The 26,879-nt window shown below is 39.0% G+C and overlaps 2 protein-coding genes and 1 pseudogene across 2 annotated transcripts in view; 2 read left to right on the plus strand and 1 right to left on the minus strand.

Annotated features, from left to right (window-relative positions):
- Window positions 1–26,879, plus strand: part of MCM9 (minichromosome maintenance 9 homologous recombination repair factor) — a 122,313-nt gene that overhangs the window by 20,559 nt on the left and 74,875 nt on the right. Inside the window, exons 5-6 of the mRNA XM_007954191.1 lie at window positions 1,755–1,880; window positions 6,797–6,916. Of these exons, the coding sequence (XP_007952382.1) occupies window positions 1,755–1,880; window positions 6,797–6,916 (246 nt within the window). The remainder of the gene's footprint in view (window positions 1–1,754; window positions 1,881–6,796; window positions 6,917–26,879) is intronic.
- Window positions 11,097–26,352, minus strand: ASF1A (anti-silencing function 1A histone chaperone). Its single transcript, XM_007954190.2, has 4 exons — window positions 26,244–26,352; window positions 18,981–19,096; window positions 13,598–13,774; window positions 11,097–11,309 (listed from the first exon to the last, which is right to left on the minus strand). Exons 1-4 carry the CDS (start codon window positions 26,350–26,352, stop codon window positions 11,097–11,099), a joined length of 615 nt encoding a protein of 204 aa, XP_007952381.1.
- LOC122151414 lies at window positions 18,342–18,460 on the plus strand (annotated as a pseudogene).

Below are 26,879 nucleotides of genomic sequence, written 5' to 3' on the forward strand. Positions count from 1 at the left end.
TGATACGGTGGCTGCAATGATGGGCTCAAGTATAGCAGGGATTGTGGGGCTGGCGCGGGATCGGGCAGTGTTTCGTTCTGCTGTGCATGGGGTCGTTATGAGTCGGAAACGACTGGATGGCACTTAACAACAACAACAACAATTCAGAAACGATTATAGCATTACATCAACAACTGACAGAAATTCAAGCCTGATTCAGAACAGGATGTGAGAAGAGGGATATCACTGTGCTGTCAGATGAATCTTGGCTGTAAGCAGAGAATACCCAAAAGATGTTTACCTGTGTTTCACTGATTGTGCAGAGGCATTTGATAGTGGTGGTTATAACAAATTATGGATGGTGTCACAAATAATGGGAATTCAAGAACACTTAAATTATGCTTATTCAGAACCTATACAGAGACCAAGATGCAGTTGTTTGAACAGAACAAGAGGATACTGCATAGTTTCAAGCCAGGCAAAGTGCGCATCAGGGTTTACAACCTTTCACCATATTTATTCAGTCTATATGCTGAGCAAGTAATCTGAGAAGCTGGACTGTACAAAGGATGCAGCATCAGGAGTAGAGGAAGAATCACTGACAGCCTACAACATGCAGATGACACAGCATTTGTTGCTGAAAGTGAGTAAGACTTTGAATCACTTACTGATGAAGGTCAAAGATTACAGACTTCAGTTTGGATTATACCTCAACATAGAGGACAGAAATCCTCACAACTGGACCAATAAGTAGTATCATGATAAACAGAAAATATTGAAGTTGTCAAAGATTTCATTTTACTTGGATCCATAATCAACTTCCATGAACAGCAATGGAGAAATCAAACGATATATTCCATTGGGCAAGTCTGCTGCAAAAGACCTCTTTAAAGTGTTAAAAAGCAAAGATGTCACTTTGAGAACTAAGGTGCACCTGACCCACGCCATGGCCTTTTCAGCTGCCTCATAGACGTGCAAAAGCTGGGCAGCAAATGAGGAAGACCGACGAAGAATTCATACCTTTGAATTACGGTGCTGGTGAAGGATATTGACTACCATGTACTGCCAGAAGAATAAATCAATCTATCTTGGAGGAAGCACAGCCAGAATTCTCCTTAATGGAGGATCACAAGACTTCATTCATCTCATGTACTTTGGATATGTTATCAGGAAGGATGAGTTCCTGGAGAAGTACATCATGCTTGGTAAAGTAAGGGGTCAGCAAAAAAGAGGAAGACCCTCAATGAAATGGCTTAACACAGTGGCTGCGACACTGGTCTTCAAGCAGAGTAATGATTGTGAGAATGGCACAAGACCAGGCAGTGTACTGTGCTCTGTTGTACAAACACTTACTCGTAGCTGGTCATCGAGTTGAAAAACTGACTCCTAACAATAACAGTAATTTTACCAAAAGTCACAGAAAGTACAGTCAGTTATTTTTGAGGGATAATATTCACCTGATAGGTAATTGATACAGGTGAGAGGGAGATTTGCATCTTTCTGTCTTTTCTAAAGTATGATAAAGTATATGGGAATTTAAGGAAGTAGCACCCAGAAATGAGAAAGCAGACTTTTGATCTCATGGCATAGTAAGAAAAGAATGTACAGGACCAAAACAAAGCCATTTGTTTACTCTTTTCAGTCATTTGAAAATGGTCCTCTCAAGTCATTTTAGGTGGTAGAAAATGTGTTTTCAGGGTGGTCATGTCAGATGGGAAGAGAAACTTTAGATTTTCCTGGAAATCACTAGCAACTTATCTTTCTGCTTCTCCTAGGAAGGAATGAAATATTGGCCAGCTTGTGCCCTCAAGTATTTGGGATGTATCTAGTAAAGCTTGCTGTGGCAATGGTGCTAGCTGGTGGGATTCAAAGGACTGATGCTACAGGAACACGTGTCAGAGGTGAGTACCTATTTGAAAATTTTGAGAAATATTAACATATTCTGGGAGAGAGGGTAACAAGTTTTCTTTCCTGGATAAAAATTGCTTGTTGACCATTTATTTTCCAAATGTTATCTTTTAAAGCTGGTGACTATCTTAATACCTAATGCTTAGTCTAGCATCTATACATTGAACCTACTATCTAGAAAGCCTAAATTAAATTATAAGTTTTTCAACATGTATTTTTGTTCCAGCCACAAAATCAAATCATTACATTTCTATTAGTATATAATTTTTCATTGGATCCCAAGTTGCTCTTCAAGAGAGAAAAATTAGACATAGTGCATTTTAATGTCTCCAAGTCAGCACCTCTCCATCTTGACTGTCACTGAGCTCTCTCAGACTGCTGCTTTCAGTCATCTGCCTGCTGATTCTCCTTCTGCTGGAAGACAGCAAATGTGCCATTTGCCATGATGTCCTGCTGTAGGTCACACATTCAAGCAAAGATTACTCTAAGTGTGTGATGCCCTAATAACAGAAAGCTTTCTTGTGGCTAAACACACTTAACTGACCTGGATCTGGCATAAAGCAGGTTTATGATGGCCCATATGTTGGCTGTAATAACCAGAGAGTAAATCAAAAGGTGAAAAGGCCATTGATGTAAATCATGCTGTTACTAGGGACTCTCAAATTGTATTGTTTAGTATAGTATGTTGTGGTAAGTATAATAAGTAACCACCACTCATCTTTCCATTTATCTCACCGTGGTGAATGGTATGTTACTGTGATGCTGGAACGCCAGCAGGGTCACCCATGGTGGATAGGTTTCAGTGGAGCTTTCAGACTAAGACAAACAAGAAAGATGTGGTGGTCTACTTCTGAAAAAAACTGACCACTGGAAACCTTATGAATAGCAGTGGAACACAGTCTGACATAGTACCAGATTAATCCCTTGGGTTGGAAAGCACTCAAAATATTCAAAAGAGCTGCCTCCTCAAAGTAGAATCAATTTTAATGATGTAGATGGAATAAAGCTTTTAAGACATTAATTTGCTGATGTGACACCACTCAAAATGAAAAGAAACAACTGCAAACATCTATTAGTAATTGGAACATGAAATGTAAGAAGTATGAATCTAGGAAAATTGGAACTCTCAAAACTGAAATGGAATGCACAAAGTTGGATACCTTAGGCATTAGTGAGCTGAAATGGACTGGTATAGGCCTTTTTGAATCAGAAAATCACATGGTCTACTATGACGTTTTTTATTGCATTTTTCACTGAATCCCAAGTTGCTCTTCGAGATCCATCCTGAAGTACAAGGCTGTCAGTGATATGATAATACCCATATGCAGACAAATAGGACCAGTTAATATGACTATTATTCAAATTTATGCATCAACCACTGAAGCCAAAATGAAGAAAGAGAATATTTTTTTAACTTCTGCAGTCTGAAATTGATGAAAGATGCACTGGAAAATCACTGGTGATTGGAATATGAAAGCTGGAAACAAAGATTGATAGTTGGAAAATATGGTCTTGGGGACAGAATCAATGCTGACAATTGCATGATAGAATTTTGCAAGACCAATGACTTATTCACTGCAAATACCTTCGTTCAGCAATATAAATATTAACTATACATGTGCCACATCAGATGGAATACTCAAGAATCAAACCGATTACATGTATGGAAAGAGGCGGTAGAGAAGCTCAATATCATCAGTCAAAACAAGACCAGGGTAGACTATAGAATAGATCATCAATTCCCATATGCAAGCCCAAGATGAAGATGAAAAAAACTGAAACAACTCCATGAGACCCAAAATACAACTTTGATTATATCCCATCTGAATTTAGAGAACACCTCAAGAATAAATTTGGCACATTGAACACTAGTGACCAAAGACCAGACGAATTGTGAGATGACATCAAGGAGATCATACATGAAGAAAGCAAAAGGTCATTAAAAAGACAGGAAAGAAAGAAAAGACCAAAACAGATGTCAGATGAGACTTTGAAACTTGCTATTGAATGCAGAGTAGCTAAAGCAAGTGGAAGAAATGATGAAATAAAAAAGCTGAACAGAAGATTTCAAAGGGCAGCTTGAGAAGACAAAGTATTACAATGAATTGTACAAAAACCTGGAGTTAGAAAACCAAAATGAAGAACACACTTGGCATTTTTTCATACTGAAAGAAGTCTTGAGGTGCAATACAGAAAGTTTCAATGGGCAAAATATTGAACAACACAGGAAGTGTCAAAAGAAGTTGGAAGGAATACACAGTCACTGTACCAAAAAGAACTGATCATCATTCAACCATTTCAGCAGGTATATATGACCAAGAAGCAAGGGTACTGAAGGAAGAAGTACAAGCTGCACTGAAGGAAGTGGCAGAAAACAAGGCTCAAGATTGACAGAATAGCAATTGAGATGTTCCAGCAAACAGATGGAATGCTAGATGCATTCAATAGTTTACCCAAGAAATTCGGAAGACAGCTATCTGGCCAACCAGCTGGAAGAGATCCCTATTTGTGTGCATTCCAAAGAAAAATGATACAAAAGAATGTGGAAATTATTGAACTAATAACACATACAAGTAAAATTCGTTGAAAATAACTCACAAATCATTGCAGCAGTACTTAGGGAATTGCCTGAAATTAAATTTAAGCTGGATTCAGAAGAGGACACTGAACAAAGGATATCTGCTGATATCAGATGGATCTTAGCTGAAAGCAAAAAAATTCCAGAAAGATGTTTACCTGTGTTTTATTGACTATGCAGAGGCATTTGATTATGTGGATCATAGCAAATTATGGATAACATAACAAAGAATGGGCATTCCAGAAAACTTAATTGTGCTCATGAGGAACCTGTGTACATAGAATAAGAGGCTATCCTTCAAACAGAACAAGGATATATACCACATGGTTTAAAATCAGGAAAGGTGTGTCAAGACTGTGTTCTTTCACTGAATTTGTTCAATCTGTATGCTGATCAAATAATCTGAGAAGCAAGCTAGACTATATGAAGAAGAACAAGGCATCAGGTTTGGAGGAAGACTCATCAACAATCTGTGATATGCAGATGACACAGCATTCCCTGTTGAAAGTGAAAAGGACTTGAAGCACTTATTGATGAAGATCAAAGTCTACGTACAGCCTTTAATATGGATTATACCTCAATTTAAGGAAAATAAAAATCCTCACAAATCCATGTATCATGAGCAATATCATGATACATGGAGAAAAGATTGAAGTTGTCAAGGATTTCATTTTACTTAGATCCACAATGAATGCCCATGGAAGCAGCAGTTAATAAAAGGATATATTGGACTGGGCAAACCTGCTGCAAAAGATGAAAGAGCAAAGACACCACTTTGAAGGCTAAGGTGTAACTAACACAAGGCATGGTCTTTTTAATCACCTAATATGCATGCAAAAGCTGGACAGTGAATAAGGAAGAAAGAATTGATGCATTTGAATTATGGTGTTAGTGAATATTGACTATACCATGGACTACCAGGACAAACAAATCTGTCTTGGATGAAGTACAGTGAATGCTCCTTAGAAGGGAGAATGGTGAGACTCCACCTCTCAAACTTTGGTCATGTTCTCAGGAGGGACCAGTCCCTGGAGAAAGGTATCATACTTGGTAGAGGGTCAGAGAGAAAGAGGAAGACCCTCAATGAAATGGCTTGACACAGCAGCTGCAACAATGGGCTCCACATAGCAGTGACTGTGAGGACAGTGCAGGACTGGACAGCATTTCGTTCTGTCATACATGGGTCACTATGAGTTGTAACCTTCGATTGCACTTAACAATGTAATCAAAACTCCAAACTCACTGCCATTGAGTTGATTCCAACTCATAGCAACTCCCTTTGGGTTTCTGAGGTGGTAAATCTTTACAGAAGTAGATTGCTCAGTCTTCCTTCTGAGGAGTGGCTGGTAGGTTTGAACCACCAACTTTCAGGTTGGCAGTCAGATGCCTTAGGAACTACGCCACCAGAGCTCCTTACAACAATGTATTAAGTAAATATGTGTTACATGTTTTAATCACCTACTATTTGCAAGGCATTGTGCTAAATGTTGAGTTTAACTAGGGGCCCTTATTAACATATTAAGAAAATATTTGAGTTTGTAATCTTACAAAAAAATTTTGTTTGATTAGTGAGGTAATACACACCAGAAGATATTCATATGTAGATTTCATGTTACATTTGAAAAAGAGTCCTTAACTACTTGAAGATAGGATTTCACTTATCTGCTGGAATCATAATTGATTTGTTATTTATAAAGTACTACAGAGTCTCTGGGAGCTCTGGGAGCATAGTGGCTAAGACACTTGCCTGCTAACCAGACGGCTGGTGGTTCAAACCCACCAGCCACTCCTCGGAAGAAAGGTTGGGCAATCCTACTTCCGTAGTGATACTGCTTTGGAAACCCAAGGAGGGGTCGCTATGAGTCGGGTTTGACTCGATGGTACATAACAACAACAACAGAGTCTCTAACACGTACAGATGCTTAAAAAAAAAATTAAAATACATCTGTGGTTTGTATGGTAAGGTTTAACTGCAGTCATTTGGTGTTGAAAAATAGATTAAATAAGCCAAAATTTTTTAAAATAATAAACATAGGCCTAAACATCTCAAAATAGCATATAATCTATTACTAGAATTTAAATTTTAAATGTCATCTTCAGTAATCAATTACATTGACAGTTATGTTTATGATGACTGTTAACTTTTTCCAAAAGTTTCCTAGTTAAACCCCTCCTGGAATGTTGTTAAGTAACTGTGTACAGCAAAAGCACCATATGAAATATAAATTGTGCTAGCATTCCAAGTACACCGTTTTCTTTTTGATTGTAATTACACTTATTCATGGGTCCTTCCATAGAAATTTAAAATTTTACATATTTATGTTTTTCTAGGTGAATCACATCTTTTATTGGTTGGGGATCCTGGCACAGGGAAATCTCAGTTCCTCAAATATGCAGCTAAGATCACACCAAGATCTGTGCTCACCACAGGTATTGGATCTACAAGTGCAGGTATTTTATGTGACAATTTCAAGTAATTTAATATTATGACAGAATCTTACACAATGATTTTCTTTTTTAATGAAAAAGTGCCTATAATAGGATAAATTTCTAACTAATTTTTGAGAGTTACTGCCAAAAATTGAAGGAAATACGCTTTACTTTTACAGTTCTAAGAATGTATTTTAAAAGCTCTATCCTCACTTATAATCTGTCAAAACTTACTCCATGGATCTCCTTGGATCTTGTTTTGAATGATCCTATTCAATTTTCTTATTCTTTAGTGATAACCGTCATACATATATCTGTGCAGAAAAAGTATGCATCATCTGGCATTCTATGAAGACCCAGAAAACAGCACATTAAAATTAATTAAGTAGAGAAAAAAAAAATACACTTTCTAAAAGTAGATTGATGTCTTAGTGCTTAAGGCATTTTCATGCTGAGAGGTCTTAGGGTCAGCAGTAGCTCCTACTGAAATATTTTTAGGTGAAAAGTTTATCATTTTAGTATGTGGAAAGCATAGTTTAATCATTGCAACATGGAACTTACATTTAAAAACCTTCACAGACCAAATGCCAAGTGTCTTAGGGAAGGGAATTTAGCACTGTTGTTTTAAGGAAAAAATACCTAAAAAAAAAAATATTTCTCTCCCCCAAAAATAGGCCCTTGGTTTCACACATTTTACAAATGTCATTTGGTATTTGCTAAGGAAGCCTATCTTCCATGGCCTGTGTTCAGTTTGCTTAGGAAAAACTTTTACTTTAAAATTTATCATGAAGCAGAAAACGCTCCATAACTGGGGCATCATTCTAAGTTGCTCTAAGGTTTTGGAATATAAATGTATTAATAGTACATTAGGAACTCTGGTAGCATAGTGCCTAAGGCACTTGACTGCTAACGAAAAGGCTGGCTGTTCAAACCCACCAGCCACTCCTCGGAAGGAAGGTTGGGCAATCTACTTCCATAGTGATACCGCCTCGGAAACCCAGGAGCTACGAGTCAGGGCCAACTCTACGGCACATAACAACAACAGTACTTTAGTCGTTGACAAGAAGGGCTCTGTGAATTGAGCAGAGCAGACAACTTCAGGACACTAGAAGGGAAACAGTAAGCATACAGAACACTTCATGTCATTTTATCCTTAGGATCCAATGGAGCAGGAGTGACGGCAGCCAACAAAGCTGTTCCTCAGATAATTATGTGGAGTGGCAAGTAATGAGCCCATACTATCTTGAGGGCTACTACTAATTTCAGGGTATTTGAGCTGTTTTAAAGTGAATGGCTGCTGACTTGCTATATTAGTACTTTTCCCTCTTTTTTTTTTTTTTAAATAAATTGTTTCAAGATCAATCATGAAAGAAAAGGGAATGTGTATTTTTAGAATTAAAGAAAAATTACTGCTAATTACCTACTCAGAGGGCTAGACTAGTCTTCTTTCAAACTGTGTACAAAACCTATTAGGTCATAAAAGTCATTTCAGTGGGTGCATTATAAAGGTGCATTGTCTTGAAAACTTTTTAATATAAATGTATACTTATGTTATAGGATATATATGTATTTGTTTTTAATGTGGATTATGACAAAAGTTTTAAAAGTTGCTGCCATAGACTTTATTAGTCAACCTGAAAACCCCAAATCCTAAAGCCACAGGGTAAGACCACATAGAACTCTAAGGCTGTAAGATTATATACGAGCAAATGCATGCATGTTCCTCAGATTTCCTCAGTGTTTTCTCAGTTCAAATGGCTTTCCTCATTTCCTCTGACCTACACCTATCTGTTCAACAGCATAAATAATTTGTTTATACATATGTTCTCAGGATACAGATATTTATTTACTATGATCAAAAAGGAAACAATAGTTCTAAACCTTTTAACTGTAAGTCAGACAAGTGTCTGTAAGTAAGGCTGAATAAGGGGGAGAGGGCACAAAAAAAAAACTATGTGCTATCCAGTTTCTTCATTCCTAATGTTCGAATTTTACATATTTCTTACTTTCAGCCATTAATTAAAATTTCCTATTTCTAAAACTTATACAGACAGTCCCTCGGTTATGAACATCCGACTTAACATACAACCCGTAGTTAAGATCCAAACCCCATAAAGCCTATTATATTAAAAACTCAAGATACAGACAGTGTTTTGTATTAACAAATAGACAGTACTTTGCTACACACATAAAAACATTACTGTGTTATTATGTTAAAGATGTTTTTAGTGTATCATCAGGAAGTGTTTTTTTGTGCATAGAAGGTACAATATGTGTTATATACTAAGACAAACATTTGACTAACTGACTAATGTTAGATACCGGTTCCTAACTGTTCTGACTCACAAATTTGATTTAAAGACAGATTTAGGAATGGAACTCATTCATATCTGGGGGACAGCCTATAGAGCTAAAGTATTTAAAATAGAGGTAATAGTTTTTAAAGTAAATGTTTAGGTCCCAATCTTCTGTGAAAATCACACATTGATATAAGAACCTATCTTTAATGTCAGTACAAACTAATCATTATTACTAATCAAATAAAACTCAGCAGTGAATTGCTTTATTTTACAGTTTGGCTTTTATATGCTTTATTTCTGACAGGCATGTATCATGTTCCTATTGTATTAATCAGTTATTTTGATTCCTGTTATATTAATCAATAATTAATCTTCATTGGGAAGTATCACTTTTAGCTTCATGTCAACATTTTCTTTTAATTACAAGTAGACCAAAAAGAAGTTTTCTTCATGTAGCTTTAACAATTGGATATTTTCTTTTCAAATCTATGAACTAGTTAATGAACAGTATTTTAATAGTCTGGTATATTAAATTTAAAGCTTAACATTTAACAAAATTTTACCTCACAACTCACTTTAGAATGACAGGAAATACGTACACCTTAGAATCCATGTTTAGCCCAGTATCTTTCTCTATTCCTCAAAATAAAAGCTTTAGAAAGTGCAGTATAAAAGTTTAGACACGAAGGCACTGCGTAACTTTGCATCCTATGGCTAATGTCTTGCTCAGCAGCAAGAGGAATGAAAATAGTCTACACTTAATTTAATGGTACACAATCAATCAACTTTCTGAGGAAGGACCTAGCTCTCGAAAAGAACCTTCTGACCCATTTAGTTAATGGATTCCTTTCCAAGATTGCTTTTAACAACAAACTTGTTATCTGAAGAGCTATCTAGAGTATGTCAACAACAGTATGCCTAATAGTATTCTGCATGAGCGTCAGGGGATGTGGAAATGAGTATTACAGGTGGGAAAATACACATTTCCAAAATAGTAATTAGTCTATTAAGATAAAGCTAACTATGCCTTTCCAAAACCAAATTTTAATATAAATGTTGCCAAGAGGGGTGATACATCAAAACAATTTTAGAGAACTTAAATTCAAAGTATTTTTTATAAATCTAATGAACACACTTGAGCCATTATAATCTTCCTATTTTTAAACTTAGGGAGTTTGAAATTGCTTTTGACATGTTGAATTCACTGGGCAATAATGATTCATAGAGTGTTCTAATGTCCCAAACTCTGGTATAAAAATAAAAATTATAACTAGAGGACCTTATGAACAATTAACTGCATTTGTTATAATCTTAGAACCAAACCAAATGCTATGCAACATTACGTGAACCGCCGTAGTAGTCACATGAGGCTTCAGAGTGGCCCTCAAAAGTAGTTCTTGAAGTTCTTGGTAGCACATAGTTGATTTCAAATTTCCTTTTTAAGGACATGCCAAAGAAGAATGGAAACTTGCCCCTTAAATTAAACCAGACTGTGTTTTCATAGGAAAAAGTATTTTCATTTAAATGAACTTTGTTCTTTCAAAGGCTGATAAAATAGTGGTCCACAAGATCATTGTCCAAGAGGCTAAGACATCTTTACAACCTGATGTAGAGATTCGTATTTTTCCTAGAAGTGTTTTAATTACATTATAGAGAAGAAAATAATATATATACTTTAATCAGATTAGTTTCAAAACAAATAACACATTAGAGAAAAAATTACTTAAAAATAGTTGTATTTATATTCCACAATTTGCTCAAATACTGGTCTTCTTATAAACTTTCTACAGGATGATTTTTAAACAAATTCTTCACATTGTGTCTTGACTATGTACTTACGGAATTTCAGGGAAATAGTTCTGTTTTAATAGCTTAATTTGTACTATAGGGATGGCAGGTGGTCACATGCAGTCCATGTGGGATTCTAACATAACATTTAGTGAGTTTTCTGACGTGGACCATCCCTTTGATGCTGAAGGCAGTGCATCTGTTGAAAGAAGTGACTGTAGATTTGGATTACTGCTCTCTGCATCTTCTAGTTTTTCTGTGTTATCTTCCCAATTAATGTGGAATCTTGTGACCCTGGGATTAGATGCCAAAATGTTCCTTTGAAGCTAGAGGAGAAGGAAAACATGTGCATGATAAATACTAAGAATGTTATAACACTGTATACAAATAGGAGCCTAATAAATGGTTCTTTATGCTGGTACTCCTAAGAGCTAAATACAAAGGTATAATAAGTCAAATACAGTACCTTAAACATAACTAATAAATAAGGATTAGGCCAAGAGAAAATATTTTTGCCTAATGAAAATAAGATATGGAGAATCTGAGGGAATTCATCTAGATTTTTTGCTGTCAATGAAGTACCTTAACTCATCTGTACTTCAGTTTCCTAAAAGGGAGAACATTTTTTTTTTTAAATTATTTAGAATTTTTGTTTTAGACTTAAGAGTTCCTTTTTTATTTAATTTTATTTATTTTGTTGTTCAGAATATACACAGCACAAACATACACCAATTCAGCAGTTTCTACATGTACAATTTAGTAACCCCGATAATACTCTTTGAGTTGTGTAATCATTCTTACCCTTCTTTTCTGAGTTGTGCCTGCTTCAGTAACATAAATTCACTGGCCCCTAAGTTCCTACTTAATCTTTAGACTTGCTGTTATCAACTGGATCCCACACAAATAGTTTTAAAATGAGCATCATGCTCAAGAAAGACATTGTTGACTAGCTAAGTAAGCTACTGTTTTGTTTTCAGAAGACTTCAGGTGGTATTTTTGGTTTAAGGTTTAAAGATTATCTTGGGGCAGCAATTTCAGGGGTTCATACAACTTTCATAGCTCCAGGAAGTCTGGGGTCTGTGAGAAAGACTCTTTCCTTTCTGAATGCGAATGCTTCAGAGGATACTTTATTTAATATCCTCTTTCTTTAGACTGAAGATGGGGCAATCTACTTCCGTGAAGATTTAGTCTTGGAAACCCTATGGAGGGGGCACTATGAGTCAGAAACAACTGGATGGCAGTGAAGATTTTTTGTTTTGTTTTGTTTTAGACTGACAGGGTCTCTCTTCTGTAATACATTCAAGGAAAATAAAAATTTTCCCAAGTTTAAACCAGTAAACCAGTGGCCAGAGAGTCAGCCCTCACTCACAGTGACTCCCTGTGTCAGTAGACTGCTCCAGGGCATTTTCAGCAGCTAGATCACCAGGCTTTTCTTCCAAGGAACCTACATTTTTGCAGCACCCAGGAACTCTTCCCCAAGAATGCTGCTGCTGTTGAAAGTCAATTCCAAGTATAACTTCTCATTACTAATGGTTTTCTACCTTTTAAATATTGTAGCTGATTTTTAGAAACAGCATTCTAGCCTTTTTTTTTTTTTTTGCTATACAGAGTGCCAGACAGATAGATAATAAATTGCATCAGTGTAAGGTCTCGTACCAGGATGAGAAATGTTCCAGCCTTATTCTTAGAAAGAACATTGTATTACCATCTAATTTTTCTTACATGGTATGGCAAATGGAGTGTCAAGTTCAACGTCATTTACTATACACCCTCACAAAATCACCAGTTACTAAACTGTTAACAGTTCCCAGTGGAAAATCATAGGGACTGGAGAGTGAGGGTGCAGAATCACAGATTTCAGCTTCTGTCACCAGAAATATTTAAGACCTGTAAGAAAAAAGGTCCCTCGGTGGTGCCAACAGTTTGTGCTCAACTACTAACTGAAAGCCTGGTGGTCTGAGCATACCCACCAGCACTGCAGAATACAGGCCTGGCAGTCTGCTTCGGTAAAATCTATAGCCAAGAAAACCTTATATGAGCAGTTGGAAGCAACCCAATGGCAACAGGGTTTTTCTCTTCTTTTTTTTTCAGTTTAAGCTCTAACAACAGCAGATAAAACAAAGCACTTAGGTGCATAACAAAGCATATAGGCGCATACTACTACTCGTGTAAAGAACAAACATAAAATTTCTCCCTATAGTTTTGGGAAGAGTTGTACATAAAAATACCATTACTGAATAATGAGTATGACAAAAATAAATTTGAATGCCCTCTGGGTATATGGCATTTTGTGTGGCTTAAAGGTCAAAATGAATAATTATGATGCATGAGCAATGCTATGCAGAAAGCTTATTTTTTACAGGAGGCACTTTGATCTTTTTTTTCTTTTTATGAAACCAGGTGCTTGATCACACTAATTACTAATGATGTATCTAGAGATAGACTTTGAAGTAAGCAGTGGTAAGAGAACAATGATTAGTTTGCCCAGTTGGCCAAAAGACCTCAAATTTATTTTGTCTCTTTAAGCCATTTTCATAGTGTACTACTATGAAATGACAATTCCCCCAAAAATTGTATAGTAAACGTTATTAAATAGGAACAGTCAGAACATTACCTTAGAAAAGTCTGGTTTTACTGGTGGGTTTTCCCTTAATTCTGTCTCGGTATATTCATTATTTACATAATAGCCAACTCTAATAAATTCTTGACCTCGATAGGTGCATGTAATTAGCACAACTGTTACACCTACTGCATCTGCATCTGGAATGAGTCCTGGATTAGGTGCATCAGCCTAGAATAATTGAAAAGAAACACACAAAAGGTCGTTAACTGCAGCCAAGACTGGGAGGGATAGTTACCTTAAGCACCTCAGTTGAAGATGTAGCAACAAAACCTCGGAAGCCTTTCTGGGAAGGCAAATACTCTTTTTTGAGACTGACTTATAGTCAGAAAATATAGTTCTTGTGTTTCTCCACAATACTGCTAAGTACTCCTGGTACTTAAAAGCAACACTGCTTCCGGTGTTACTGTCTGCTGTTCAGTGCCATGGTGCTGGTTCTGCCTCTACATGTGCACCAGAATGAAACACTGCTGTACCTGCGCCACCCTCACAGTCGTTGCTATGTCTGCACCCACTGTTGCAGCCACTGTGTCAATCCATCTCATTGAAGGTCTTCCACTTTCTCACTGACCCTTTACTTTAACAAGAGTGATATCCTTCTCCGGTGAGTGGTCTCTCCTGTTAACATATCCAGAGGATATAAGATGAAGTCCTGTCATTCTTGCTTCTAAGAGGCATTCTGGCTGTACTTCTTTCAGGACATGTTTGTTAGTTCTTTTAGCATGATATATTTAATATTCTTCAGCAACACCATAATCCAAAGGCATCAATTCTTCTTCAGTTTTCCTTATTCATCGTCTAGCTTTCACATGCATGAGGAGATTGAAGATATTTCCAGAAAATACTACTTCTAGAGGGAAATAATTGTGGCTACAATGTATGATGGTTCATGAATTGAGCATTATTCAAATATGAAACCTTATAAAATATAATAAACTGAATCAATAGTCTTATTGATTCTAACCTTTTCTAGTTATAATTTTCAGACCTGAATTAGTAAATATTCAATTATCTCCATAGACTGTTGGCAGCAAATGTTTCTTAGATAGCATTTTCCCTATTCTATCCAGAACACTTAGCTCATACCCACCTATCCACCCCTCAGATACCTTACTTACATCCTTTTACCTACTCATCCACTCTCAAATATTTTAATAGTAAATTAATGATATGATAAAACTGAAAATGGGATGGAAATAACTATGTAAATACTTTTCAAAAATAATAATCTTCTAATATAAATAATCACTTTGCTAGATACCAAAATAAATGATTTACACCACACATACTATGGAAATGCAATGAAGATAAAGATCGTTTTAGGCAGACGTGATCAAAGACCTTGTTTTGAATCAAGCAGTGTGAAAATGAGCCTCAAAAGATGCAGAAGGTGAAGCACATGGGCTATAGGAGGCTGTTAGTATTAGAAAAAGGCAGGGGTCCTGTCCAAGGCAGTGTGCAGGACAGTAAGGACACTGACTAGGAGGAGAGAAGTGGTGGACTGCAGGGATGGGCAAGTGGATGTCTGAGGGCATTGAGCTCAACCTGAGGCAACCATTCTGGGTGGTAAATGAATGAACTCCCAGCAAATTAGTTTGCTTTTGCCAGAACCAAGGAACATCCCTGGGCTTGGATGAACAATTCAGCCAATGCCTGCCTTTAAGCTGGCATTTCCAATCAGGCCTTTATCATCAAAGACTAAGTTTATTGTATGCCTACCTTGTGTGTAGATGACACCCAGTCACCTTGAGCATCCCTATCTCCTACATCTAGTCAGTCTCAACATTCTCAACCTCTGATGACTAAATTCATGTCTTCATCTCTTATCTGGAATACTGCTAAAACTTTCTAACTGGTCAGTGTCTTGTCTATCATTTAACACTTCAGATGATTACCTCCATTTCTAAGGGATAAAATCTTAGTTCTTTAAATTAGTTTCAAGGCCCTTCACAACTTGTCTCCAGCCAACATCTCCATTCACACTTCCTTTAACTTCACACCTCTCACCCTTGTTCTAGACTTATGAGTTACACAAGTTCCTTAAAATGTGGTGATATTCTTTAACATCTTTGTGTCTCACACAACTGTTCCCTTGGTTTGAAAGGTCAATCGCTAACATCCATCTTTTGAAGCTTCCATCAAATGCATCCTTCTCACTGAAGTTCTTCTAACTCAGAAGGTACAGCTCCTTTTTTGTGTATTCATATTGTTGTGTTGTTCTGTGCTGTCGAGTCAGACCCGACTCATAGCGACAAATCCTCTTAGTATTGCACACCCAACAATCTAAATATGTTTACCCTTCAATCTTTCTGCAAGACTCAAAGCCCCATGCAAGGCAAGGATCCTGTCTTTTTGTAATCTCACATCTGTCTGGCACACAGTACATACATACTTAATATTCTGAAATTGATTCACAACTCAATTCCTGCTCTTAGGGCTTCATGATCTCTTTGGAGAGATACCAGGATGGTCTGTGCTGGAGAATATGCTATTTCTTAAAAATCCTGTACCCTTCCCTAGAGGAATTAGATTGCTCTAATGCTCGACCCTGGAGGGCACCCAAAGATATTGTGAAGCTCCCGGAAGGGAGTAGAGATGAGAACGATAGCTCTGTACTACTGTGGGACCTCTCTCGCCTGTGGTATCTCCCACTCCCTTCAGCAAAGTGGTCCTAGGTACATCTGTGGTTTAAAATTTATTTGCCAAAGGATTACGCTTCAGCAAATTTGGATAGAGAAACCTGTAGGCCTCTCAAATCACATAGTATGAAGTGATGGGCACAGATCTTTGACTGCAGCCAGCAACATCAGGCAGATATGTGGACATCTTCCTCCTAGGTTTTGATACACTACTGAGAAAGGCATTCTAATTATTCTGAGAGGCAAAATCATGGCAGACCAGTAGGATACTAGGGCAATTTGTTTAAAACACAAAACACAACCCGTACTTTTAGTCACTTCTGTTTATAATGAATTGTGCAGAATGCATAGACTGAACACATGACCTAAATCACACTGTGCTTCATCTTTTTGGCGATATATGTACTGATACCAAAGTACCAAGGTAAAACAACTTGAAAACCGTAGAAGAGAAAATTTTTGATTAACAGTTTTCCTACAGCACTCTAAGCCAAAAACTTAGGAATTTTCTTAACAACCTGAACACATACGAAAGATTTTTAACGGTCTGTTTTAAAACCAAAGCATTTATTGGTCAGGGGTGGGTGGGTGGGGGGAAATGTTTGTTAAGTTTTTATAGTAGCATAGAAAGATGTTATTATCACTGTATGGCAACCAAAATTTATTACTACATCATGAATTATCATCAACAAAGTATGGGTTCCCCAGGCTTACTGGTCCAAACAAATGCTGCTTCTGTATAGAACAGTTTTAAGAAGCTGAAGAGAGTAAATTTCCTTCAAATTACAAAACAGGATACTTACTAATTGTCAATGATTATGCTAACTGCTTTATTCCTCATTTAATCCTCAACATTCTTATGAGGAAGGATATTACCCACATTTTATACATGACTGGAGTGCTAAGGGAAGTTAAGGAGTTTAAGTCACATCATGGCTAATCTCAGTGGTGGAGCCAGGATTTGAACCAGGTCTCTCACTGTGGTGCTTCCTTGAACACAGCGCTGTTACCTGTATCTTTCACTGAGATTATACATCACAGTTCAGGTTAGGAGCACTATTACCTTTTCATTAATATAACTGCATTTTTTGTAACCTTTTGTTTAGCTATACTACATTACTTTTAGGAGCTCTGGTAGTGTAGCACCTAAGGCACTTGACTGCTAATCAGAAGGCTGGTGGTTCAAACTCACCAGCCACTCCTTGGAAGGAAGGTTGGGCAATCTACTTCCATAGTGATACTGCCTCGGAAACCCAAGGAGAGGTCAGTATGAGTTGGGTCCAACTTGACGGCATATAACAACAACAACAACAACGTTACTTCTTGCTTTTTAGTAAAAAGTACTAAGGCTGGGAGACACCAGGATTCTGAATGTGTATTTAGGAAATGGGGGTAAAAGGTAAGCAGCTCCAGAGATGCCATATGTTTAAGTGATGCTTTGCTCATTTCTGATGAGATTATTGGATTATCGTTTATGTTGGTCCCAGCTATGAAAGGAGAAAACAAGGAAGGTAAGGGATAAGAAGAGTTAGATGTCCTTTCTGCATTAAATCTCTTTAGTGAGTTCTGCTTAACTGATGTGACTTTCTTGTATAGAAACACTTGTAACAAAACTTATGACTAGTTATTCTTTGATTATTATAAATATCTTTCCCTAATAAGCACAAATAATTGAGAAGTACTTGGATAGTTTTATATAGCAATTTAATATGGATTAAAAGAAATAAAACTTGAATACAGTCACAATGTCTGAAGCCTTGACACAAACCCAAATACTGCCAATGGTACCTGAGAATATAATTGACTTTAGTAGACTTCCCCCTCACAAATGCCAAGTAGGGTAGCACAAGATGTGTAGAATAGATGCTTTAATAAATCGTTGGATTTCATTTCCAATGACCCAAGGTCAAGGAGTAGATCTTTGTCTATTTTCCTATTAACCTAGCTTAATTATTGATTATGCCAAAATGAAGTTGTTGTTTTTTTTGTATCATTACTCCTAAAAGGTGAAACCGTAAAACTGAAGCTGTGTGTCACTAACTCTATCAGTATTTTAAATCCATGTTTTTTGGCCATTGGACCACCTTAAATAGTATAAGGTCTATGGCCATATCACCCTGAATACACTCAATCTTGTTTGATCTTGGAAGCTAAGCAGGGTCGGGCCTGGTTAGTACTTGGATGGGAGACCACCTGGGAATACAGAGTGCTGTAGGCTTGGGAGCTCTGGTGGTGTAGTGCCAAAGTCATTTGACTGCTAACCAGAAGGCTGGAGGTTCAAACCCACCAGCCACTCCCCAGAAGGAAGTTTGGGCAGTCTGCTTCCATAGTGATACCACTTCGGAAATCCAAGGAGGGGTTGCTATGAATTGGATCTGATTCGACGGCAGTGAGTTTTTTTTTTAAGTATTTGTTTTTTAAATTATTTCTTATTCATTGGACCACCTTAAGGCTATTCTGAGGAAGAACTCTAAAAATAACTTTCTTGTGACATAATACAGTGTAAGGTTTACTGCATGCTGTTCATCTCAACTTCTCTTATCATACAAAACCAAGAGGTCGAATTCCTTTATGACACAGATACGTCTGACTGACTTTTTAAAATGTAATGGAAACGGATTAAAAAGTGAAGGTAGCAGACACAGTGATTTAATCCAAAGAGAAAGGAATAAGGACCATAAAAGAATAAACCGTTTAGAAACATATTTCACATACATATTTACCAAAAGTAATCTTACCTGAAATACAAACATGTGCCTTCCTGCAGGAACAGGTCCCACTAAAACAGAGTCTAAAACTTGATCGTATTCTTCACTTTCTGCAGAGCCCACATAGATAATTTTCCATTCCAGGTCTAGAGTTAAAAACCAACACACATTTCATCAGTAACTATTACCAGATGATGATCTCAAAGACCCTTTTAATGACCATTTAACCATTTATTGGGAGCTCTGGTAGCATAGTGGCTAAGACACTTGCCTGCTAACCAGACGGCTGGCAGTTCAAACCCACCAGCCACTCCTCGGAAGGAAGGTTGGGCAATCCTACTTCTGTAGTGATACTGCCTCGGAAACCCAAGGAGGGGTCGCTATGAGTCGGGTTTGACTCGACGGCACATAACAACAACAACAAAGTTGGCTTCTCCTAAAAGAAAATCCAGAAAGGCACAGAACAGCTCCTTGTAAAATTCTTACACTTCACACCAGTTTCTCAGAATGCTTTTTTATGGAACACTGATACTGGGCAGTGCTCTTCACAAACAAGATAATGTGGCCATAAAGTTGAGAAGTGCTACAGCCTAATCTTTAGGGTTCATAAAGCAGACTGGCACAGTAAGTGTTCTGAGACATCCTTCAACGAATATCCAAAACCAAACCTAGTATCAAGTTGACTGTGACTCATAGCAACCTTGTAGGACAGAACAGAACCGCCCCATAAGGCTTCCAAGGCTGTAATGTTTATGAAAGCAGACTGCCACCTCCTTCTCCTGTGGAGCAGCTGATGGATTCCAACTGCCAACCATCTACCCACTGTTGCCACCAGGGCTCCTTAAAGAACATCAGTAAAGTTAATTCAGCATTTCCCAAATTTATGTGGCTATTCTATCCTCCCTTCCCCTACTTGTTTTGGTATGTTATCTTTTAACAGCCCACTTTACAGACTTGGAAACCTTCGGGGCAGTTCTACTCTGTCCTGTAGAGTTGCTAGGAGTCAGAATCAGCTTGACAGCAATGGGTCACCGTATTTTGGAAGCACTGCCCTGTATTATTTTAGTTACATGGATCCACATCATCAAAGAGCTCCAAAGTAAAGGTCATTATTAGCAAACTTCCCTTGTGGCTTAGAAGGGACTTTAGCTCATCAACAGTTGAAGAATGACAGTTGGTTTTTTTCTCATGGCACCCTCATGTAATTCTTTAAATTGGGAAGATAAATCCAGGGTCCTTTAAAAAAAAAAATTGCTATCATGTTGATTCCAACTCATGGTGACCCCATGTCTCAGATCAGGAATGTGCGCTGTAGAGTTTTCAATGGCCATGATATTCCAGAAGTATATCACCAGGTCTTTCTTTCAAGATGCCTCTGGGTGGATTCTAACTGTCAGCCTTTAGGTTGGTAGTTGGGCATAGTAGTAGTAGTGCTACACAGGGATTCTAAGGGTCCTTACACTGATTCAATAAAGTATATACAGGAGAAATGGAGGGGGGCAGGAATAAGCTGCTAAAGTATAACCTGAGACATTATATAATTCAATCTAGCATATTTTATTGAGAAACTTTTGTAATATGCTCTATGAGAACCCTGATGAGTAAAACTACTTCTTTTCGAAGGAGCCTGCTCTTTGTAGGGGAAGGAAAATAACTCTGTAAGCACAGCTTATCTGAGAGGCTCCGTGCCCTCTCAGGCTGTTTAGCATTGTGTGGCCCACCTCTTGTACTCACTGCACCAAGACTTCCCAAGCATTCCAGGGGTAAGACTCTGGGTCACTCATTAAGAATCTAGTTAATAGAACTATGTGCTGTGTAACTGTATAGGTAGATAGCAGAAATCGTATAGGTACTATTTCTTATTCATGTTATTGTTAGGTGCCATTGTGTCAGCTCCAACTCATAGCGATCTTATGTACAACAGAGCAAAACACTGTCCGGTCCTGCACTATCCCCACAATTCTTGCAATGCTTGAGCCCATGTTGCAGCCACCGTGCCAGTCTATCTCATGAAAGGTCTCCCCTTTTTCACTGACCTTTGATTCTACCAAGCATGATATCCTTCTCCAGGAGATGGTCCCTTCTTACAACATGACCAAAGTAGGTGAGGCAAAGTCTGGCCATTCTTGCTTCTAAGGAGCATTCCAGTTGTATGTAATTTACTAAACTTCAAGCTCCTTTGGACTAATACTTTTAAGTCAACAGTCATTTTTGGTGTGCTTTGGTCATGTTATCAGAAGGGACCATTCCCTGGAGAAGGATGTCATGCTCGGTAAGGTGGAGGGTGGATGAAAGAGGGGAAGGCCCTCAAAGAGATGGATTGACACAGTGGCTGCAGTGATGGGCTCAAGTATGGCAGGGATCACGGAGCTGGCGCAGGACGGAGTAGTGTTGCGTTTTGCTGTGTGCAAGGTCACTCTGAGTTGATGATGACTCGATGGTATCTAACAACAATTATGGTGTGCCATCATCCTAGACCTAGAATACTAGTGTTCTTAGCATTGAGCATATTTTCAGATGCAGGCTGTACTGCATCTGGCATGACATCGTGTACTTACTAATGCAGACAAGTATATGAGGAAGCAAGCCATATGTATCCAGTTGGAGGGAACAGCAAATACAAAGGTCTAGATAGGAGCATGCTTGGCATGTTCAAAGGCCACTGGTGGCATAGTGGTTAAAGATTCAGCTGCTAACAAAAAGGTCAGCAGTTCAAACCCACCAGCCCCTCCACAGGAGAAAGATGAGGCAGTCTGCTTCTATAAAGATTTACAGCCTTGGAAACCCTAAGGGGCAGTTCTACTCTGTCTTATAAGGTGGCTCAGTCAGAGTCAACTCAATGGCAATTTGTCTGGTTTTGGTTGGCATCTTCAAAAGAAAAGAGGCCAGGGTAGCTTGAGGAGAATGAGCAAGGGGGAAGTAGCAACCATGAGTGGGGATGAGGGAGGATGGCCATATCACATAAAGCTTTGAAGGATCATAAGGACTTTGGCTTTTATAATGAGTGGCATGGGAAGCCACTGCAGGTTCTGAGCAAAAGAGTGACATGATCTGATTTTCATTTCAAAAGAATCATTTTGGCTACTGTGTTCAGTATAGATTGTAAGAGGGCAGGAGAAGAAAAAGGAGGAAGGATATCTCAACAGTTGACAGAAAAAATTATGCTGGCTTACACCATGTGTATGTATGTAGTCTTGGAGGTGAGATGTGGTCACATTCTGGGTAAAGTCTGAAGATAAAGGCAACAGATTTATTGACAGGTAACAGAAAAGGTAGTCACAGATGGCTTACACATCTGCAAGGATGGAGATGCCATTTACTGAAAAGGAAAAGACATCAGGAATCAGCTTTTTTTGTGGGGGAAAACCAATTAGGAGTTAATTTTGCACGTTTGAAATCTCTACTAAATATATAAGTAGAAATACTGAATCAGTTTAGTAAAAATTAAAAACTGTCAATGATATAGAAAGCCATGAAAATACATGGGATTACTAGGGAATGAGCCTCAGTGCCCTCCAAAGTTAATCTTTTTGTGATCCATGGAACCTATATCACTAACATACATTTTCAGCCTCTCAGGTTTCTTGGGAATCTGGTCTTTCCAGTTTTAGTATGTGCTGCTGACTGGTTGACTCATAGCAACCCCTCCTTGGGTTTCCAAGGCAGTATCACTATGGAAGTAGATTGCCCCATCTTCCTTCCAAGGAGTGGCTGGTGGGTTTGAACCTCCAGCCTTCTGGTTAGCAGTCAAGTGCCTTAGGCACTATGCTACCAGAGCTCCCTGCTGACTGGTAAGGACCTGTAAAACTGCATGATCTGAAGAAATGGGCCTCAACCTATCAATCCTACCACCAGAGGCTACTTGGGACATATATGTCCCACTTAATTTTACCAAAATCCCTATTAGCCTTTAAAAAAAAAAAAAAAAACACAAAACTTTTTTCCCTTGATTTCAGCATGGTTTCCATTACTGAAATCACATGGTTGTTGTTGTTGTTATGTGCCGTCAAGTCGGCTCCGACTCATAGCGACCCCTCCTTGGGTTTCTGAGGCAGTATCACTACGGAAGTAGGTATCAAATAAAAATTCAAAGGAGAAAATAATTCAGTCATGAAAGGGTTAGGTCAAACAGATGAGAAAGAATTCTGTGTGTTTGTGCATACAGCACTCTTGGCATTTGTGGCCTGGCATAGGAAAACAGAGTTATGATTTATAAATCTACTTTTTAAAATACCTTCTCTATACCAGATATTGGTCTTGCCACTACACACATACTATTCAAACCTCTCAACAACTTTATCATGTAAGTTTAATTTTCCCTATCATACAGAGAAGCAAGTTGAGGTTCTGAGAAGTTATATACCCAAAGTCACACAGCTAGTAAATTGAAAAATCAGAATCCAAACTCTCCAACCTCCAAAGCATTGTTCTCTTAAAAAACATAACTGGGAACATAAATTCTTCCCTTTCTAGGCTCAGAAAACGCCTGGTACACTAGTTTTTAAGCTTGCCGGAGCCACTGAGTTTAAAAGGCTCAGTGTTTGTTTATACCCCAGCATCAATTGTTTTATGAGCAGAATTCCAAGTGAGTACATTTTCGTAACTGTATTTGTTTGAAGGATGAAGAGACATGGTTAGATGCTTTACACGGGTTATTAATTGAAGAAGTTTATTCATTTATATAAAAATTACCCAATTGTTTCACTGAATCACAGTTATCCCTGCCTAAAAGTAGCTCCCTTTGTGGTGGAAGTGAGCAAGAGAAGTGTGAGAAGAGTATTAAACTGATTATACTACTTGGAAGGCCTTCAGTGTAATAGAAAGAATGAGGTCTTTGAAATTAGACAAAGCCAGAATTTTGAAAGTATGAAGCACCAGGCTCAATTCTAATACACTGTAAGTATTCAATAATAGTAGCTATTATTGATATCGATAAACTTAAGACATCCAGGGTCTCCTATCTCCCACTGACAGGAAAGTCACTGCCTAAACATGACCACCCATTAGAAACCACAAAAATTATTTTAGAAGAGAGCAAACATCCAACACTTTTTTCTGAAGAACAGTTACAAGAGAGCTTTTAAAGGAAAAGTTGAACTCAATTTTCTTAATCCACACAGCCTCTAGGTGGAGTACAAAGGCATAGCACCTTTTTGAAGGATTTCAACTTCAGTATGACTCAGCTTAAATTCTTTTTTAAAATACTAAATAAATGTCCAATAATCCTGCCCTAGGAAGTGAGGTATACATATGGAAGTAGGTGTAGTCTTGACATCAGTATTGTAAAAAGCCTGAGTGTGATTCAGCTGGGTTCTGAATGGATCCCAGTTAAAAAACGGAAAACGTGATTTAGTTTCCATGAATGGCGGGTTTCAACCATCCAATATAGTATCTCTTTACAACATCCTGAACGTTCTATTTTCCTCCTCCAGAGTTGACTCCAGAAATGGAAGGCATCACTTGAGAAATAACTGCCATTCAAGCTTCTAATGCCTAAAACACTGTGGTCTAAATTGGAATGGACTATCTATGGTTTCTCTTACATTCTTGATTTTTATAGGTTGTTAGCAATAAAAAGGAAAAACTGTTGGATATAAAAAACGGTCCTGGTATCAGAAATGCTCCTAGGAAAAAGAATTTTTAATTTTATACTCAATTTAGAGATTACATTAATAAACTTTTCAAAATATGCCTTACATATATAACATGTATGCCTTATAAAAACTGGATGGAAGGACACATATTAAAGTGTTAATTGTGGTTAGAGTAAGATGGGGCAAAGCAATGAATAACGAAATGTTATTTTATATGTCTGTGTAATTTTTAAAATTTATTACAATGAGAAAATACTGCCTTTAAAATGGAAAACGTTAACACCCTATGTAAACCACATGTTATAGAGAGGTTAAAAAACTAAGTTGCAAAATGAAAATAGTGCTTTGCATACTATAATGAGCAATTATTTTAGATGCGTTTTGTCAAAAATACATGCAAATTCAAAGAAGTAAGCCTCTTACTCATGATGAACACTGATGAAATTAAATTTTCCCCCGAAATTTTGAAAATGAAGTATCGGATTATATTAATAAAATCCAAGTTAAGCAAAGGTAAGACTTCGGCAAGTTTTCACTTTGCAAATACTTATTACTGCATATATTAAAAATATTTTTTACATTCCTTAAACGTAGTTAGAAAATAGTGAAATTTTTGCACTGCCATCAAGACTTCTTTTATTTGTAGCTCACTTTTGGTTTTAAGTTCAGAGTGTATTCTGTATCTGTTTGGATGTGGAGTTATTTTAGTCAGATTTCAAAACGTTCTTGATGCAAGTCTTCTGTATTTAGAAGCCAGGGACGAAGTCCTGGAAATGTAAGTATTTTACATGTTTCTGCTCTCGGATTAAATGTAACTTTCTAGCTTAGAAACATTTTTCCTCCTGAGAGAAAATTTTAGTCATTAAGGAAAAAGAATTCACGTTCGAGCCTGCGAACCAGCATCCCCGACTCAGGAGCACCCGGAGCAGGCGGGTCGCTGGCCCGAGAGAGCCCGCGGTCCCCGGGGAGGGTCGGCGCCCGGCCCGCGGCGCGGAGGGGCCGAGCCTGCCCCCGCCTCCCCCGCTGGTTGGTCCAGGGAGCTAGAAATCAGCGCGAGAAGAGCCTCGCTCTCCTACCTGAGGCGGCCAGGCATGGCCACCCCCGAGAGTAGGGCAACTCTAATGTAAGCTCTAAAAATGAAATTTGCCATCACTCGGAGGCAGGAAGGTGGGCAGGCAGGGCACAGGTTCACAACCCACTGTTGGGGAAAGGAGGCGCCGTGACGCCCGGGTCTGTAGACCAATTCTCCACTCTTGGTAAGATGGCTCCGCTCTCAACTCGCCGGCGCGGCCACACACGCCTTTCCTCCTCGGGCCGCCTCCTGGGGACCGCAGGGGTCTTCGAAGCCGTTCGCGGCGCAGGGTCAGCCCGGAGCGCCCCCCGCCCGGGACGAGCGCGGGCGCGAATGAGGGTCTCGCAAACCGCCCGCACACCAGACAAAGCTGACAACATGGCTACCTCCGCCCGAACAAGTTCCTCGCAACTTAAGGCGCCGCGGAAGATGCCTGGGCTGCGGCCGAACGCCGCGCGCGCCTCGGCGGCCGTCGTCCATCAACTTCAAGTTTCCCTCCGCCAGCCGAAACCGCAGCCGCCCGGGCGCCCAGCAGTGGCCGGCCCGCGCGAGGCCGGGCCCGGGAAACTTTCAACGTCTGCATCCCGCAACTGACAGCCCGGGCGGGCAACGGGGACCGCTACTCACCTTCAGACAGGTCCTCGATGCACTCGAAGGTGATCTCGAACTGGAACGGGTTGTAGAAAGGAGAAGGGTTATCCAGCACGACTACATTGTTCACCTGAACCTTTGCCATATTTTGAAAAACACACAAACAATGGGAACGGGGCTTGTTGCGGCACAATAAAGTCCAGCGCGCGGCCGCTCGGGAGAGCGCAAACCCCCACCCCGGCGCCGGCCCGACGTCGTGCAGTGGCGACTTGAGAAACTTTTTTTCCTCTTTTTATTTACACGGGAGCACTCCAGTGTTTTTGCAGCTTTCCTATTTCACTAAACTACAGCCCATTCTGCTCTGATAACTAGCAGCGTTGGCCGCGATTGGCTGCACCCAAGCTCTGACCCTCCTCCTCCAGCAAGAGCCTCGGCAGTGAGCAAGATGGGCTCCCGCTCCCGGAATGGACTCGGAAACTTTAACTGCGGCTCCACCTGCTGGTGTGGATTAGGACAAAGGCGGAGAACAAAGTGAGTGGAATACGGGCTGGGAGGCCCGCGCGGAGGCCGCCGCCGGCGGCCCGGCGGCTCTCGCGCCTCACGTCGGGCGTGGCCGCGGTGGGCACGGGGAAGGAGGCGTGGCCACCGCGGAGGCGGTAGGGGGCGAGGCCG

This window comes from Orycteropus afer, unplaced genomic scaffold (assembly GCF_000298275.1).
Source record: "Orycteropus afer afer isolate SDZICR_OR568_19922 unplaced genomic scaffold, OryAfe1.0 scaffold00441, whole genome shotgun sequence".
NCBI lineage: Eukaryota > Metazoa > Chordata > Mammalia > Tubulidentata > Orycteropodidae > Orycteropus > Orycteropus afer.

Coding starts and splice junctions, on each gene's coding strand:
- ASF1A (XM_007954190.2), bottom strand. CDS start 26,352: ATGGCAAAGGTTCAGGTGAACAATGTAGTCGTGCTGGATAACCCTTCT. Junction 13,775..18,980: donor GGCACATGTTTGTATTTCAG/GTAAGATTACTT, acceptor CAATTATTCTAG/GCTGATGCACCTAATCCAGG. Junction 11,310..13,597: donor TAAAACCAGACTTTTCTAAG/GTAATGTTCTGA, acceptor CTTCTCCTCTAG/CTTCAAAGGAACATTTTGGC.